Raw genomic sequence first — 18,443 nt, 5'->3', positions numbered from 1 at the left:
CACCGAGTCAAACGAGACTGGTTTGTCTCAGTTTTTTTTTTTTAAGTGGGGAAACGCCCAAGGTCAAAAACACACAGAACTTGACACATCCATCATAACACATTCAAGAAAGCTAATCCAGGCTTGCACCAACTTCCTCTAGCACTAATCAGGAGTTTAACACAAAGAGTGGACAGACACAACATATATCTAGCACAGGGGTAGGGAACCTGCGGCTCTCCAGATGTTCAGGAACTACAATTCCCATCAGCCCCTACCAGCATGGCCAATTGGCCATGCTGGTAGGGGCTGAACTGATGTATAATACCGCTGTTTGTCTAGTCTGGATCTAGCAGTTCTCAGGGTCCTCAGAGAGGAGATTTTTTTTCCTTACAACACCTGACTTCAAAGGAACTCACCAAAGGTGAAAATCGCCCATTCATTTCCCCCTAGTCTGTGGTGCAGATTCTCCCACTGAGTCTGCCAGAAGAAACTGGATGCTTTCCAGAATGTTTGAAGGTACCTGAAAAGCAAAGCAGTGGTGTGTTGTGGTACTGTGACTTGATCAAAACAATGGCCTCTATCCAAAGCATTAAGGAGCTATGACTTGGTGATCTCACCAGGTGACAGAGTTCCCAAAAGCAACATACAGGAGCAGGCCAGGGATCAGGAGAAAGGCAGTTATCTTCATGGAGTCCTGGAATTTCCATTCCTGCAAACAGGAAATAGTGTGTGTATGTACATATGGATAATTTAAATGCTTTTTAATATCTGGAATTTTTTACTGTTTTAATGTTTCTCATCTTGGGGACCTTGAACTGGATGGAAAGGAAGTGTAGAAATATTTTAAATAAATACACAATTTTTTTCTGTTAACATGAAGATTATAAATTGAAAAATTAATGTACCTGATTTTGACAATCAGGGCCTGGGCTCCCCTAAGTCAGACCATGGAGTAATAAAAAAAATATATACCTGGCCTCCGAAAGCAACAAGGTAATAAGGAGATGCGCAGAATCATTTCATTAAGTTTTTTTCAAGAATAAAATCATCCAGGCTGTCAAGTCAATTACAAAAAACATTGGGAAGAAAATATGCAAGTAGCATCTGAACCAATATATTTTTCAACACATTATAAGCTATGGTAGTCTCTCCAAAGTCACATTCTATCAAACAAGGGGGAAGAGTTTGTTCACAAGGCAAAAGGAAAGTCAGATGAGAAGAATGGCCATTAGTTAACTTAAAATGCATAATAGTGAGGAACTGACATCAGCTAAGAACTTCATAAAACATGATACCTAGGCCAGAAAGTGAACTTTTCAAGCTAGTGAGTACCTATGATATTCAAACACAGGGTGGTTGGCACATCTACAGAATGGCTGCTGCAGAAGGCAGAGCCAACCACAAAATGTCAGGAAGTGAAGTTATCCATAACAGTAATAGTAGCTCCTCAACATTTCAGGCAAAAGCTCTGTTTAACAGGATGCTTTTTAAATTGAGCCTATTGTTTAAAGATATATAGAGAAAAGAAGATATTACTTTCAGCAACACAGTGAAAATCCTTGTACAGTGGTGGTGGCAGCTGCTGCTAGGCTTTAAAAAATCCCCACAGCCAATCAGATCTCCAATTACTGATTGGAAGCCCTTCTAAAACACCTGGTGGACACCATGGAACCCATGGGTACCACAATGGAGACTGCTGACCTAGACAACAGCATCCCAAACAAGCTTTTCAACAAAATGCAAAAATCGATGTTTTAACTCTTACTAGCAGAGCTGTAGATGATAGAGACAAGGGCTCCTTCTGCACATGCAGAGTAATACACTTTCAATCCACTTTCAATGCACTTTGCAGCTGGATTTTACTGTGTGGGCTAATAAAATCCACTTTCAAACCACTGTGAAAGTGGATTGAAAGTGCATTATTCTGCATGTGCGGAAGGGGCCAAAGTGAATGATTACTATATTTACTTCACACTGAGATACTACTACAACAAAGAGCTGCCTCCTATTACATTCAATTTACAGACTTATTCAAATCAATTATTGTAGGTAATGCAGCCTCAAATCAATTATTGTAGATAATGCAGCCTAAAGAAAAGGAATTCATCAATGGTCAAGCTGTTTGAGGGCCAATTGGAAAATCTGTTTTCGATACTGAGGATGGCTTTTTGAGATCTCAAAATTGTAAGAATAGCACTTACCAATTACCTGGCTGCAAAGCACATCCCATTTCCAATAATAGCAAAGCATATATTTTCTACAAGAATACAGATATTTTTATGGGAATGTACAGTACAACAAGTTTGGTATTTTCACAGATTCACCTCATTACTGTACACTAAAGTCTTGGTAATCAAAATGGCCGTTAAGAAAAACCTCTTCCTACCTTTACTTCAAAAACGTTTAAAATGATTATATCAAAAATCAAGCATATGATTTAAAATACTCCAGACTCAGTCAAACCGTAATGCTAAACCGTAATACTGTGTAATTAAAATGTTATAATTAATATGTCTTCTCAATCAGTGGTTTCTTCCAACTCTATGGTTCAATTAAAAAAACATTTACACTGTGAAAAGTTGGAAGTGATCCAAATAGTTTTAGTAGCTGCACATTAAAATTGATATGCAAAATTTAGAAACTCTGGGAAAGTTCTCATTAAAAATACAATAGAAATACTTTTTAGGTATGGCGTATTAGGAAAAAAAATTAAACTGTGTTTTCAGTACAGCTCTCTATCCACCAACCACACTGGAGCAAAGCACTAGTTTTACATTTACCAGCACAGCAATTTGCATCTTGATTAACAGCACAGAAGAATTCTGCTGTTTTTAAAAAAAATTCTACACCTTTATTCCTTTATTATTATCATGTCCTTCAGCTTTTAAAGCAAGACAGTTCAGTGCCCAGTGCAAAGTACAGGTTTTGAAATGTGAGCAGCATATTGAGCAACATTCAGATGGCATGGGGGCAACTGATAAGGTTAGATTTATCTTGCTTTTACCCAGCAACAATAATCTATCACTGAGACAGGCAAAAACAAAACAAAACAGTACTTCTAATCAGCTGTTATTTCCCCTCCCTTTCACAGCCAAGTTATTACTTTTGCACTTAAATAACTTCATCCATGCTTTGGGTAAATTACTGACTGCGGAGAGTGGATTCTTCTGCTGTTGTAAAATTACAAAATTAACTGAAATCTAAATTTTTAAACTGATACCATTATAGCTTAGGGGATAGAATCTTTACCTGTTTCTGGAGCTTGCTGGCTGCAGAGCATTTAGCATCTTCTTTGGTCTGAAATAATAAACCCAATTAGACCATATTAAAATTTAAAAGGATAATGAGAAAAGATGAGAAGATGACTTCTATTAATCCCAACACCTGTCCCACTACTAGTCAAAACAATTCCATCATCTTCTAGAACATGCACAAATAAATGGAAAATAAGATATTATTTTCCTGCTTCTTTTTGAATTTGTATCTGGAAGAACTTGAAGGTTTCCCACTCAAAGTTACTGGTAATTCACGTATACACTCCATTATTTAGGGGCAAAAGTTTGGGTGTTTGCACAAAGCATACATTTTTGTACCAAACCTGCTTTTGAATTTCTGAATATTGCAGCATATAAAATGACAAAACAGTTATCCAAGTAAAATGGTAATCCCTGTTACGGTAATTTGACATAAGCATATCTTCCAGTTCCTCTGACTAGACTTTGATGGAGATCCACATTATTTGCTCTCAATAACTATTTTTTTGCCACAGAGAAACTGGTTCTCCTCTTGAGAGCATAATATTTTCTATATTAGAAAATGGTGAGGGTATTTTCAGTATGACTATACTTAAGAAGAATTGGAGTTCTATTGCAACAGAGATATGGGAAATTTAAAGACTAATTAGGGCAGAAATCAATCTTGTGAAAATGTATAATCTATACATGTTGTACTTTGCAACGTTGTCAGTGAAACTGTATAGCTTACCAGGTTTGGCAATATCACCTCAAAGATTGTGCCACTGGCTATGTTATTGAAGAAGAAACAGATTCTCATAGCTAGAGACTCAACATGTTGCCTTTGCCCAGTCTCCACTCACCAGTTTTACATCATTCTATCTCCCCACCTTCATAAATTTCAGTCCAATATATGCCTCCATTAAGCTACTACTGAGGAATGTCCAAAAGAAGGCTCTGAGAATTACAATCTTACAAAATAGCAATCATTCATTAGTTGGCTAACACAACATAAAAAAAGATGGAGCTTATTATTGTGCGCTGAAATACTGAAGAAGGAGCATTCTATTAGTAAAAACTGCATAATACTACAATACAGCAGGTTCTGCTAGTAACAAATTTGCATTCTAAGGTTTTCTTGGGGCCCCTCCGCACTGTAGGATTCGACCTTAGTTTGATGTAGGACTGACCCGGGTACTCCGCACAACCGTAGCGTTCGACTCGTGTCTGACTCTGCTCCCCTCCCCACCATCAAATTTTCGAGCTCGACTGGGAGATGCAACTTCCTGGCGAACTCAGGTTGCACTCAAGCCGAAGCCGGCGGAGTGCAGAATCTCCCTTGGCTCGGCTCGACTCTGCCAGCCAGCCAATCACAGTGCAGTATTTTGGCCATGTGCAGAACAGGAGACTCGTGGCAGCAGCGAGAAGCGCGCCTTTAAAAAATCCTCCTACATAGCTCCTACGTCGGTAAACGGGAAAAAAAGGGACTCGCACTCACGTTTCCCGCCATAGAACGGCAGCCAATCGGGAATGAGGAGTGGAAGACGCAAGGAGGTAATCCCACCCTCTGAACTCGGCTTCGGAGACACAAGCCAGCTGCTGTGCGGAGTAACAGAGGAGTTCAGCTCAGGTAACGATTTCCGAAGACATAAGTCGAGCCCTAGCTGCCTCTGCTGTGCGGAGGGGCCCCATGTTGACTCAAGTAATTCATTGATATAATCAGGAGCTGCAAATACATTCACGATCTAGGAGAAAACTATTTGCAGGAAGCACCAAGAATCAATATTATCACATTTTAAAAAATAAAGATTCTGACACTGAATTATTTAAGAGAGATTATTATAGTACCTTCATGATCATATCCTTAGCTAGTACAGATTATTCTGGTAGACTTGCAAGGTGAAGTAAAAATTGCTGAGGGAAAAAAATACAATGGCTCAGAAATTATTCTTTGAATTTGAAACTGTAAAACTTTACCATATAATTTAAAGAGGGTAATTTTACATACATCTTTTATATTTTTATACTCCTGAAAATTTAACTCAATTCAGCAAACATTTATTTTGATATAGTAACACACAAATATATTGGAACTAGCTGGAGCTCTTGATGTGATTCAATAGAAACAGCCAACAATTCCAGAAATTCAGGTTAGTTAACTTTCTGAACTGTGACCTACTTTTAGAATATGAAATGGGAGTTCACCTCAATCACGTGAAAGGTAATAGAAGACACGGATAAAGCCACAGTTGGGAAAAGAACAAAATAAATTGTACTGTATCTAATCATCCTGGTGGCAGTCACCACTGAAAGTACATGGATAGTGTGTACCTTCCCCTTTTGCAAAGCATGGAGGAATCTCCTTAGGGGGCTTTGGCATCCATTAGCCTCCTGGCTTTTAATGACCAGGATATTATACTGCTGTGCCATTCTAACCTGTACATATAAAAAAAGTTCTTTTCATTACTCCAATGAGAGAATGTAAACAATTTTTCCAAAACATTTTGTTACTGTTTGTAAAATTATAAAATTATTTTGGTTACTTATAAGTAAATTGCTACTCCAGTGGGAGAACAAATTTTTGAAGTGATTATTGTAGCCTGGTTGGTACAAGTTTTCTTCATTTTCACTTTGGTGTGTACCTTCCCCTTTTGCATAGCATGGAGCAAATTCATTCTAGGCATCAAGCTGTGCTGTCATATACCAGGGACCATCTTCTTTAAAAACCAAATGTGCTGGCTGGGGAAGCCAAAGATCTAATTCTGCTTTCTTTGGGATGTTGGGTGGGTTGGGTACAGGTGGGGAATAGCACCCAAAGCACCATGCTAAATCCAGGACCAGTGCTGTCCTGACCAAACCATTCCTCCAGGGAAGAAACAGCCACACAGGAGACAGGTTCCCATCCCAATAAGACCTGGAGCATTTTGATGTTTGCCCCGCAACCATCCCAGCACCAGCGTTCACATTACCAATGGCAAAAAAAAAGTGAAACAGCAGTTAAAACTTGAGACACTCATACAACCAAGTAGTAAAAGAAACCAAGCAGCAGATACTTCCACAAGAGTTCAGCATCTGGGGATTCGGGGATGACTAAATCCATTCTGTGAATCTCAGTGCAGCACAACAGATTCACCGTCAAGATGGCAATGTGTCAGGAACTGCGCCTGGTGATTGAGGGGCATTCCTAGCTGATTGCCTTGTAGCAGTTTATGTTGGGTCAAGATAGTATCTGGGTGACAGAGGGGTGCTTTCACTTCAATGTAATTGTTGCCAGATATATGTAGCCTGATTGGTATATCTAAAAGGCCTTTCTTTCTCTTCCTTTGTCTTCTGATCTTTATGGCTTTAACATGGATTGTAGATAACTAGGTTAGTGACACTGGTAAAGCACTCCTCAGAGAAACAGGATGTGCCTGTTGCCCTGTGGGGGAGAGGGGCGAGCCAGGTGGCTGTATCTATCCCTATCGTGACCTTGGGGGCCTTCAAACAACTCTCTTCACACTTTCTCTGGGAAAATGGAAGGGGGAATCAGTTGGGAATAAAGAGATTACATTAAAGGGAATACATTATCTGTACTGAATACTTCAAGAAGAGCCTAATTATGAAATAACTGGAGGTGGATTCTTTTTTCATCACCAAGGTGTCACACATAGATTGTCTTCAAAGGCAAAAGGGCAATTCTGCAAAGGTAGGTCCTGTCTCACTAAACTTTTAGAGTTTTTTTTTTAAAAAACTGGCAGTAAGCATGTAGGCAAGAATGATCCTTGGGACACTGTATTTGGATTTCCACAAAGCTTCTGACAAAGTCCCCCCACCAAAGGCTGTGAAGCAAACTTCATAATCATGAGTTAACAGGACAAGTCCTCTTATGGATTGAAAGCTGGCTAAAAATTAGGAAGCAGATGTAGTCGGGCCGCGAGGTCAGCGCAAGAACGAGACGAGACGCGGTGATAACATCTGGTGGAGAGCGCCAGCAGCGGGAGCGCGGGTGTCCGTGTTCCTAGCGACTCTACCGCGTGCTGGTTCCTGGCACCTTTTATTACTTATTATGATGATCTAGCTGAGCAGTGTAGAAGAGCTAACGGGGAGAAAATCGGAGGCGGGAGAGCGGCGGAGACTGAGAGATCATCATGTGATGCATGATCTCACCTGGCTACTATGTGCGGAGAGAACATCGAAAGCGTCTGGAGCCTAATCCCTCACCTGGGGGGCAAGACCATTGTCCCTTTGTCACTAGGACACCCGGTGGTTGTGAGCCAGGTAGTTCACTTGACCCGGTGACTCATGGGGGGGGGTGAGGAGTGCCAAGGGGAGGCCGGTGCTGACCAAGAAGACCCGTAGGAAGCGCCCGGTGTGCCAGCTCTACTTACGGCGCTGCTGGGTCAGCAGCTCATCCCTACATCTCCTCCTTTTACATTTAGAAGAGGCCCAGCGGAGAATCGTTAGAAGGCGATTTAAGGGGCCTTTTCGCCTCCTCCGCCCGTTTAGCCAAAGCTGGCGAGGATTGCTTATTGCAACATTAGGAGCACTTAGTTTGCTGATGTAAGGGGAAAGTCGAGGGGTTTCTTACATGTTACAGGCAATATTAGATATACATTGAATGGGGGGGAAACAAAGATCCGGCGATGAGGTACACAATCAGAACCAATGCAGAGCTGTACAATAACACTTAACCACCATCCCGGGGTAGCCAGCTCCAAAGGGCCCGACCACCAGTGGGGCAAAAGCGTCATACTTCAAGATTAGATACAACATCTTGCAGTTCCGCGCTTTCCATATGAATCAAATGGGAATTATCAGAAAGATTAAAACAACACATATCATGCACGCATTCTCACAACCTTGGTGATGCAATAACAAGCAAATAATCAATAGCTGACACGATTATCTAAAAGGTTAAACAGCCTTGAAGTTCCTGCCTGCTTTCCGGAGGCCAGAGCATCCAGAGCAATGGAGGTGGAGTTGATGGACTTACATGAGGGCACAGGCCAACCCGGCCAATGGCGTTCTTAAGCGTTGTAGAAGCTGAGTCCGGGGACTCCCACTAGGGGAAGTCGCGAGGGAGGCGAACTCCACAGCTTGAGGAGAGGGCAACCTTGTTGTCAGCTCCCGGCAAGAGAGAGGGTCCGAGGGCAGAGTGGAAGCGGCGGCGACAGCGATCTGGGCTCCGGGGAGGTGGAGCCACGAGGCAGAAGGCGATGGTGGCGGCTAAGGCAACAGAGAGTCCCAGCAGAAAGCCGAGCAGAGATGTAGTTGAAAGTTCCTCTCCCCGCCAAAGTCCAGAACCAACCCTTGGGGAGCAAGACATTTCCATTTACCACGGGGGGAATGTGTCCTCCACGTCGCGTGATACAGTTCCAGTTAGCGCGCCGGTGAATGGAAAGCCCGAGTCGGTCTCTCATCTTTACCAGCGCGCCCGGCAATGCGGAGTGCAAAGTATTGGACTTCTGATTGGCGACAGTCTTGGTGACAAGGGAAGCGCCCGGCCGGGAGGGTTTTGGACGGCGGGTCCCCAGTCAGCGCTCATAGAGTACTTGATGGATGAAGCATTCATAAAAGGGGCTTAGACCAGACTCCGCTAGGAAGTCTCAGGGGCTTTACAAGCGGGGGGGAGCAGGCAGGAGCTTAGCAGGCTCCCGACTCCCCTAGGTACTGGCCCAGAGCAGGAAAGGGCCGAAGCGTTGGCAGCGGCAGCAAACTGCTTCCAGATATTGGTTTTGGTCAAAAGCTGCGTCAGGGGGGGGTGGCGATTGCCACCACTGGCAGGGAGGCAGCCAGAGCAGGCAAAGGATGAGTAGCCGCCCGAGGTTGGCAGTGATGATTGCAAAGAAGGCGGCACAAGAGGTTCTCGAGGCGTCTCCGGGGGTGGCCTTGCTGGCGCAGCAGCTCTTGAAGCTTAGCTGGCGGTTGCTTTGACATTCCCCAGGTCATCCGGGTCCCTTGGACCCGTCCTGGAAGCGTCCCGGTGTGGCTGGCGTTTCCGTTAGCAGAGCGCGCTGGGCGGGATCCTCCAGAGAGATCGTTCCATCTTCCGGGATGGGGTTGTTTTCCTCCTGGCGCCATTCCATGGGCTGGCCTGTCATGGTCGAGTCGGGGAGTCCCACCCAGGAGATCTCTGTAGGAAGAAGGACTGAAACACACCTTCCCCAGGTTATAGGAGGAGGGCGGGGTCCTGCCAGGCTTTGGAGAGCCGATGGCCGGGAGGAGGTCAAAATCAGGAATTTTGTTGGATTTAGTGTTTTGATATAAAGGCGACTATATCTGACAGCTTATCTTGCAGCCCTGCGTAAGGAGTTGCTTTTAATGCAGTCTACTGAAGTGACCCCTCCTCTTTGCTTTAGATTGTTTGACGGAAAGGGAAGAAGGCAGAAGAGGGGTAAGGCCCGATCCTGATGGAAGTTAGAAGCTTCAGAAGCGTCATCCGAGATGCGCGTCAAAGCGAGGGAGTCCGAGCCTCGAGGAGGAGGGGCAAAAGCGGACCCTGGGGAATTGTGGGTATGCATGCTAATTTGCAACACAAAAGGGACTTTGGGAGGCGCTTTTGGGGGTGGCGAGTACATCAGGGGAGGTAAGGCTGATTAGAGGCAATAGGGGTGGATTTCCACACACAAGGGGAGGGGTTTTTCTTCGCGGTGGGGTTGCACTTACCCGTGACTTTGAGGTGGATTAGCATGCGGAAGGCTGGAGTGGTGCAAAATTTGTAATCCAGATTATCTTGGGGAATTGCAGCCCGCCGAAACAGCTCCCTTAAAGGTGCGGTTTCGGCTAAACGCTCTCTAACTTTGAAGCATTGAGTATTGGTAAAAGTTGCCAGGCGCTGAGGCAGCCATAACTTAAACAGGTTTGGGTATTAGGGGCATAATGGTGGCAGCCCCTTTTTTTAACCTGGGGCCTGTCCTGGCAGTGCTGCGGTACCAGGGCGGGGCGGGCCCAGATTTTAATCCAGGGAGGGAGCCAGTCAGCCAATTGGCCCTCCGCGCCTTTACTAAGTTGAAAAAAATAGAGGGAAGAGAGGAAAAAAAAGGGAATAGTTTCTTTCACGAGAAGGCTTCGAGGGATGAAGTTCAAGAAGGCACAATTAGGGATCAATGATCACCTGTGTGATGGGTTTATCCATCCCAGACTAGAATTCGTTTTGACCTGGCTCCATGAGAATCCCTTCCCAAGAGATTCCCAGACATGGATGTCCCAGAATGATACTGGGGGCCCGGACTGTGAGCTGCCGCTCGAGAGCCCTGGAGGCTGTGTATGGACCCGTGGCAGGCGGATGCTCCCGATCTCATGGTTTGTTTTTCCCCACCCCCAGATGTGCGGACAGGAGTCTCCAGTTGGCCACTGGGTCCAGAGCCACTTTCGGCTGCTCTGATAGCGGTCACATCAGGCGCCCGGTGTCCACCAGGCCCTTGAACAGACTTACCCCACCTCCATGGTAGCGGAAAAGGCTCCAGATCACGAGGCGGGGAGCTCCCGATGCTGGAATGTTCCACCGCTGTGATATGGTGGTGCTGGCTGCGCCCTGATGGCTGCGGGGGCTGCAAGTGGCCTTTATTGCATCAATGGCCCGAGGCAGCGCATGGGGCAGGAAGAGGATCCAGCTGTCGCGCCAGCTGGTTCCGCTGGGCAACGCTCCTGCGGGATGTTCGTCCAGACTTGGGAGATGGATGCAGGTCCCTGAGTGCGTGGAGTCGATTACTCCCGGGGGCGATGAACGAGAAATCCCTGTTCAGCGGCCGGGAGGCGCTTTGGCAACACCAGCCCAATGGTCCCGGCAGGGATAGAATTCGCTCCATACTGGGTTGGGGCGGAATGACGAGGGAGCTCATCAAGGAGGAACTTGAAGGAGATGGAGAAACTGGGTGCACGTGAAGGCTTGAGGATGCTACACGCGAGGGGGGTGGTTTTACGGGTGTGGTGGGTCTTGGTGTTTGGGTCTGCTCTGAAGTACTCTCCCCCTTGAGGTCCTGGGCTGGGGAGATGCCGGCCTTGCGAAGGATTTCCCGGGCGGGCGGTAAGCTTCTCCAGTGGGAAGCCTTTCTGCGCTGCACGGGGAGGGCATCGGGTTTTTTTGGCGGTCTCGGGGGGCCTTGCGTCTCTTGGGGGAGGACCACTCCCTCCATTTGGGGTTGTAGGCCCCCCCCGCCAGAGCTGCCTACACTCCCCTCCCGGAAGTGTCCTGACCTGCGCGCAATTAAAGGCAATCATCCTGGGGGCTGTCCCCTGGCCCGGTGGAGAAGTGCACTAGCTGGCCGAGGAGGCTAGCTTGGTGGAAGCGGAGGGATCCAATGTCCTATGGCAGAAGCCTTAAGCATGTCGGCCAGTTCCAGGATCTTTGCCTAGGCCCGTGATTGCTCCTGCGGGCACTCAGTGGGAGAAGCGTTCTCCTTGGCGAGGCGCATAGAGGGGAGCTCGTTTTGGAGCCTCCCTGCGCTATCTACCTGCCTCTTGAGAGCCTCCTGGAGCCTGTTCACAAATTCAGCGTAGGGCTCTTGGGGTTTTTGCGGATAAGCGGCGGAGAAACTTTGGAGTTGGCTGGCGGCGTGCATTTGGGAACCTTGATGAACGCATGCTTGTAAGAGCGCCATTCAGAAGGCGACCCGTAGAACGAATTGGCCTCTGGCAGGACAATCTGGTGCGTTGGGGTTGGCGAAGGCATCGAAGCCGTAAAGCTGCCGCTGTGGCCGGTGTAAAGAGAGCGCAGCCTGGCGGCTCCCCTAAGCCCGAGACATTGCTGGCGGAACTCGCTTTCCCAGATCACATACTGCGCAGGGTTCTCCAAAAGCATCGCGAGAAAGGTGGTCTTCCAGTCATCCGGGAACCATTAGGTGATTCCCTTGCTGACTGCTTCCAGCATGCCTCTCACATAGGGGCTACAGTGACTCCCCTACGTCCGCGCATGCGCTTTCTGCGCGGAACTTCGTTGTGAAAGGATGTTATAGCCTAAAAGGCGATTCTTACCGACAACCCGCCCGAACAATGCCATCCTCCCCCTCGGTATCCGTAGAAGTGAGAGCGGGGCATAGAGGCGAGGACTCTCGGCATCTCGTCTTCGATCAGGGTTTCGCTTTTTTCGCCCAGGTGCATTGGCTAATACGTTCTGCGAGGGTTTTCAAAACCAGCGCCATTATGTGGCAAAAGCTAGGCGGAGGTGCTATGGCTTCACCAGAAAATGGAAAGCGGAGCAAAGGGGAGGCGGCGGCCGAGCAGCGGAGAATTGAAGGAGGCAGAGAGCGCCAAAGGGGCAGAAAGGAGGACGAGGCGTCCAATTTAGAGGATAGAAAATTCCGGGGTGAAACTGAAGAGTTGAAGGAAGAATTCGAGAAGGAGGGCGATCTACAGCAAAGGGAGCCATAGGACCTGCAGGCTGATGGCTGACATAACACTGTCTCCACGTCAGTAGCAGTGACATCGGCGGCCGGGGCTCTGTCGCGAAGAGTCGCCCGATGTTTTCCCAATCCTTAAGATTCCAATGTCCCCCCTCCGGGTACACCATGGACATTGAGCTTCAATCTCCTCAACCAATTTCGCGCAGCTCCCCTCATCTTTATGGAGACCCTGCGGCGTTTATTCGCTAGCAGCACGCTTGGATTAGTTAGTTAACGTGCTTGTCATAAGCCCTGCTTTTGCAAGCTCCCATACCACCGGTGTTCCGTCCAGGGACGAGAGAGTGTCCCTAGGACTTCGGAGTCCCCTGGATCGCGCCGATCAAAAGCGGACTGAGGCGATACCGAAGAGTGGAGTCCCTGGATGCACCGATCCAGCCCGGGACGTCCGGTACGCATGGCCCCGCTTCCCAGGCGACGGTAAAGTAGGGTGGAGGATTCGAAAGGATTCCCGGGTTTCGGCACCAGCTTGTAGTCCGGGCAGCCTTGAGGTCCAAAGCTATGCAAAACGAGAGCGAAGAGCCAGCCGGTGATAACATCTGGTGGAAGCGCCAGCAGCGGGGCGCATGGTGTCAAACGTGTTCCTAAGCGACTCTACCGGGCGATGCTGGTTCCTGGCACAGCTTTATTATGATTCTAAGCGGAGCCAGTGTAGAAGTGCGCGAGCAGGGGGAAAATCCGGAGGAAGCGGGAGGCGGGAGGACTGAGAAGATCATCATGTGATGCCATGATCTCACCTGGCTGCCTTCACGTCGCAGGAGAAGGAGCATCAGCGTCTGGGCCTAATCCTCACCTGGGGGCAAGACCATTGTCCCTTTGTCTGGGACACCCGGTGGTTGTGAGCCAGGTAGTTCATGACCCGTGACTCATCGGGGGGTGAGGAGTGGGGGAGCGGTGCGACCAGAAGACCGTAGGAGCGCCGGTGTGCCAGTGCTCTACTTACGGCGCTGCTGGGTCAGCAGCTCATCCCTACAAGCAGAGAGTAGGAATAAATTTTTAATTCTCACAATGGAGGGATGAGAGCAGTAGTGTCCCTGAAGCATCTGTGTTGGGACCAGTTCTTTTCAACCTGTTCATCAATGGCCTGGAGCTGAGGATGAATAGCAAGGTGGCCAAGTTTGCAGATCACACCAAATTATTTAGGGTAGTTAAAACAGAAACAGATTATGAAGAGCTCCAAAAGGATCTCTCCAAACTGGGGGAATGGGCAGTAAAATGGCAAATGATATTCAATGTGAGCAAAGTGATGTAAGGTGATGCATACCGGGGCAAAAATCTCAAGTTCACATATACACTGATGGGATCTGTGCTGGCAGTTAGACAAAAAAGGGATTTTGGGATGGTAGTGGGATGGTAGTGGACAATTAAAATGTCAACCCAGAGTGTGGTTACTATAAAAAGGTCATTATGACCATGCTGGTCATAATGAGACATTATGACCATGCTGGTCATAATGAGACAAATAATAGAGAATAAAACTGCTGTTGTACTGACCTTATACAAATTTATCATGAGACCACGGCCCCTTCTACACATGCAGAATAATGCACTTTCAGTGCACTTTGCAGCTGGATTTTGCTGTGTGGAATAGTAATTATGAAAGTAAATTGTGAATTGTGAAAGTGAATTGAAAGTGGATTATTCTGAATGTGTAGAAGGGACCCACATTTTAAATACTCCATACAGTTGTGGCCACAACACCTGCAGAGCTTGCAAAGGTCAGGGGACTAGAGCAACAGCCCTATGAAAAGTGGTTATAATGCTTATAATGCTTATGGCTATTTAGCTTAGAAAAAGATGGGTAAGAGGAGACATGATAGATTTCCATTATGCCCACTGATGTGAGAGTGGACAGGGGTCATTTTTGCAAGGCGAAATTGTACTGATGTTAGAAAGGGGAATATCTCAGTGCAGCCTGGAATTCTTCACAGTCCTCAAAGCTGCACTGGGTCTGCCCCTGCATTGCACCACCATTTCCCCTTTTCCCCGCAGCTTTCAAAAACCGCCAAATTGGAGGTTCTTTTGAAATGCTCCTGTGTGACTCCACTTGCCCCTGTGTGCTTCCGCTGCCATGAAAACACCTTGGCAACAGAACCACTGCCATTTTTCATGCCTTGCTGCTCTGGCCCGCCCCACCAATCAACAGGCGCTGGATGTTTGACAGAATCGACCCCCCCCCCCCCCCGGGTCTAAAATCCATGTGCGTTTGAGAGAATCGCTCCCCTCCCTTTTGGGATACTTTCAAACATCCCCCACCCACACACCGGGTCTAAAATCCATGGTTTCTCCCTCACACCCTGGGTCGTGCAGAAATAGCAAGGGCCCTGCCTTGAGCCTCGGGAAGAACCGGGGAGTTGTGCAGAGTAAAAAATTGGGGGGAAAGCACTGCAGCACGTAAGATCCCTGAAGCATTATAACCGTGCAAAAACAGACAGGGAGAAGCTTATCTCTCTCTCTCACAATACTAGAACACTGAGTTATTTGCTAAACCTGAAGGGCAAGAGGTTCAAGTGAACAAAATGAAGTATTTCTACACATGCTGATAATTGTAGAACACACTGATCCAGGATGTGGTGATGCCTGTCAACTTGGAAGGCTTTAAGAAGGGAATGGACATATTTATGGAGGATAGAACTATCCTTGGCTACTAGTGAAAATGGATGCTAGTCATGATGCATATTTATTCTCTCCAGTATCACAGGAGCATCCTTATCAATATATTAGGTGCTGTAGATCACAAGCAGAATAATGGTGTTGTTGTCGCCTTGTTTGTAGGATTTCTGAAGGTGCCTGGTTGGCTTCTGTGAACTAAATGCTGGACTCAGTGGGCTTTGGTCTGATCCAGCATGACTTTTCTTATGTTCTGAACCTAACTGACCCTGTTCTGTTCATAACAGAGACATATTTGTCTCCCACACTATCAGAATGTGAAAAACTGCAAAAAGGGCAAATTCTCACCTCCTCTCTTTTACTTTGTTTTCCCTCCTTCCCTAATATCAGCTGCTTTGTAGGTTCTGCACTGCAGATTTGATGCTATGTCTTCTGGTGGTGTTGGAACTACCCTTGTTAGTTACCCTGTTCCAAACAAACGGAAGATTGCACTATTGCCCAAACAGCCAGGGTTTTTTTTTCTAAGTTAAGCTGGGAATATGGGCATAAAACACAGTGCCCACTTGGCCCATACATCAACCCAGATTCTCTCATTCTTTTTTTTTAAAACCACAAGTTTCTAGACCTTTTAGAGATAGAATCAGAAGGCAAAATGTGCAGTTTGGTGCAGCAGAAATAGGCCTATACCAGTTTCCATTTGGTAGCTAATGAGAGCTTGCCTTAGATGAGAGTATGCCTCACCATCTGTGTTTTCGGCTTCTGAGGCTTTCAGTGGTTTCCCCAATTAAGATGTTAAGAAGAAGAATTTCAGGCCTTTTTTGAATTTCCAAATTATTTTCAATTAACATAATAACAATGTAACCTCTATTTTCAAAAATCTAAAGGGGCACTATCACGGAGGTGCCAGTGAAACAGAAGCGTGCCTTGCTGTTGACTAGGAGTCTGTACAGCTGGCTGAGGATACAAACTGATGGATTAATTGATTGAGTTTTGCTATCAGTTCCTTAATTGTTTGTCCAGAGAAACTCACAGATTCACTTGTACTGTCCAGCTGGAGATATCCTATCCCTGCTTCATCGACAGTCAAGTTTCATGGAAAATCAATTAATGAAATCAATAGGAGGTTAGGTGTGCACAGAATATAAGTCCAAAACGTAGTACAGCTGACTGTGATATCTTCCCATTTCTGTGTGTGCTTTAAGTAATAAAATATTTCAAAGTTTCAAGCCTTGGGGGAAAAAACAGATCCTCCTACACAAGAGCTTCAACTTGCGGATTAATTGAACTAGGTCTTATAACACAAGACCAGAGGAATATAATCAGAGCCTGTACAGCACATTGCCTATCTGTTTTTATTTTTTTGCTAGAAGACAATACATGTGTGTAGCCTGGCATGAGGAGAAGGCTAGTTAGACATATTTTGCAGCCCTTTCTGAACTTTTTTTATGGCACTTAGAAGGAGATGAAAACAACCAGTAGTAACACAACAATTAATGTTCTTGATTAGAACAGTTCGCAAATGATTTAGCAACCCTAAACCATCATTCTTTCCCCCAACTACAGATGCTGATGAAGATGGAATTGAAAGCTTTTATGTAAGTGTCCAGGAAGAAATAGTTCATTGTGAACACTTTTCAGGCAACTAGGTAGATGATTGTATATGTGGACATCACCAGATGGCCAATTTACAAATCAAATAAATTACATAATCATGTAAATTCACTTGAACTTCCCAGTTCCATTGGCACCCTGGATCTCTGGGTGTTGTTCTCCTAGTCTTCCCTTCAGCGTTTCTGCTAGATGAAAGTAATTTCCTTCACTGATCGGCCATTCCAGTGATGAGGCAGCAGACCTCCTGGGTCTGATCCAATGAGCTCTTAGTAATTCTCAACCCATAATGTCTTCAAATGGATCAATTTGATAATTTAAAGATAAAATATTCAGCTTACCAGTTTTCACATAAACCTTCCACATGGATATGAAACATTTCTTCCTGTTCCCTTTCTTCGGATCTATTCCCACAAACTGACAAATTCTTAATCTATAGGAAGATGACGTTCTCATTTTTACTAGCAGCGTGCTGTGGTCAAAAGCACATTGGGTGTCTAGTAAACCACCATAACAGTTGCAGCTAAATCCTATTAAGGTTTACTTGGAAGCAAGTGGCATTAAATTCAGTGGCCCTTGCAGGGCAATTTTCTTTCTTCAGAAATAAGTCTTCAGAAATAAGTTTCTTCAGAAATAAAAAATAAACTTCATGTAGGCAGTTTACTCACCTATAAGTGCGCATACGATTGCATCCTGTCCTGAATAACTAAACAGAACTGCAGGAATAATATTCAATATTCACTAATTTATAGCAACTGTTATTTCATTAATCCGAAAGTGGTGCATAAGCCTCCGTTTTTCTTTCCCTTCTCCATTTTCTCAAGCCAATACAAAATTAATTCTTAAAACCAATGCTGGAAATCAAGGACAAAAAGTATTTGAAGCGTGTTATTTCTTTTCATTTTTCTGCTCACCTATCCAGTCTTTGCTTGCCTTTACAAACTCCTGGTGTGTCTCCTGTGTCCCTGAAAAGTGAGGGCAATATAAAGCCCAGTTTCTGCCTCTTGTCTCTCCTGTTGCTCTTGTTGTGGTATTGCAAGTGCTGACAAGGCAGAAAGGGGCGTGTGTATGCTGACTGCTGAATATTGAGCCAAAAGTTGCAACTGAGCTGTTATGCCCTGGAAAAATATTTCAGTGGTTAATGGCTTGGTGAGATAGGCAGATTCCAGAAACGTATGTTCACAAAGAAACGCTTTTTTAAAAAAGACATTCATTGGATGGGGAAAAAACTTTTAGCTTTGCTGAGCCAGGTACAAAAAAATTGCTGCTGTAACAAGAAACAAGATCACCTTTGCACAAGAAACCCATATTGCACTAGCTTTGTGTTATAGGCTAACAATTGTTCAGCTTTGTTGTATGATATACTACTGCTCTGGTTTCCTGGTCATTGGTGGATGTTTTGTTCCCCAAGTGAACTAATATACGGTGCTTTACACTCAGCCAGAACAGAATGTAAGACCCACAGACAAATGAGTAACAGTTCAAAACCGTTTAATAGTATTGAAAGTTTAGGACTCTGACTCCTCCCATGAAGTCTAACAAATAAAGAATACTTGCGATGCTGGAAACAACTGGAGGTCATTTGAAGAGCTTGCAGGCACCCATCCTTTCTTAAGTGCTTCTAAGAAAG

At 45.6% G+C, this 18,443-nt stretch overlaps 1 protein-coding gene across 3 annotated transcripts in view; it reads right to left on the bottom strand.

The window, feature by feature from the left end:
* Positions 1–17,841, bottom strand: part of FAXDC2 (fatty acid hydroxylase domain containing 2) — a 37,019-nt gene extending 19,178 nt beyond the window's left edge. The window contains exons 1-5 of one of the 3 annotated variants that reach the window (XM_048488250.1): positions 17,728–17,841; positions 5,064–5,129; positions 3,232–3,279; positions 600–691; positions 399–502 (exon numbers count right to left, since the gene is read on the bottom strand). In XM_048488250.1, coding sequence (XP_048344207.1) covers positions 399–502; positions 600–691; positions 3,232–3,279; positions 5,064–5,075 — 256 coding nt within the window. In that variant the 5' untranslated portion in view covers positions 5,076–5,129; positions 17,728–17,841. The remainder of the gene's footprint in view (positions 1–398; positions 503–599; positions 692–3,231; positions 3,280–5,063; positions 5,130–17,727) is intronic. The other 2 variants (XM_048488252.1, XM_048488251.1) reach the window with 2 other exon arrangements.
* Positions 17,842–18,443: the final 602 nt, after the last annotated feature.

This window comes from Sphaerodactylus townsendi, linkage group LG03 (assembly GCF_021028975.2).
Source record: "Sphaerodactylus townsendi isolate TG3544 linkage group LG03, MPM_Stown_v2.3, whole genome shotgun sequence".
NCBI classification, from domain to species: domain Eukaryota; kingdom Metazoa; phylum Chordata; class Lepidosauria; order Squamata; family Sphaerodactylidae; genus Sphaerodactylus; species Sphaerodactylus townsendi.
The sequence above is the reverse complement of the archived record's forward strand: the minus strand, read 5'-3'. Positions and strand labels throughout refer to the sequence as shown.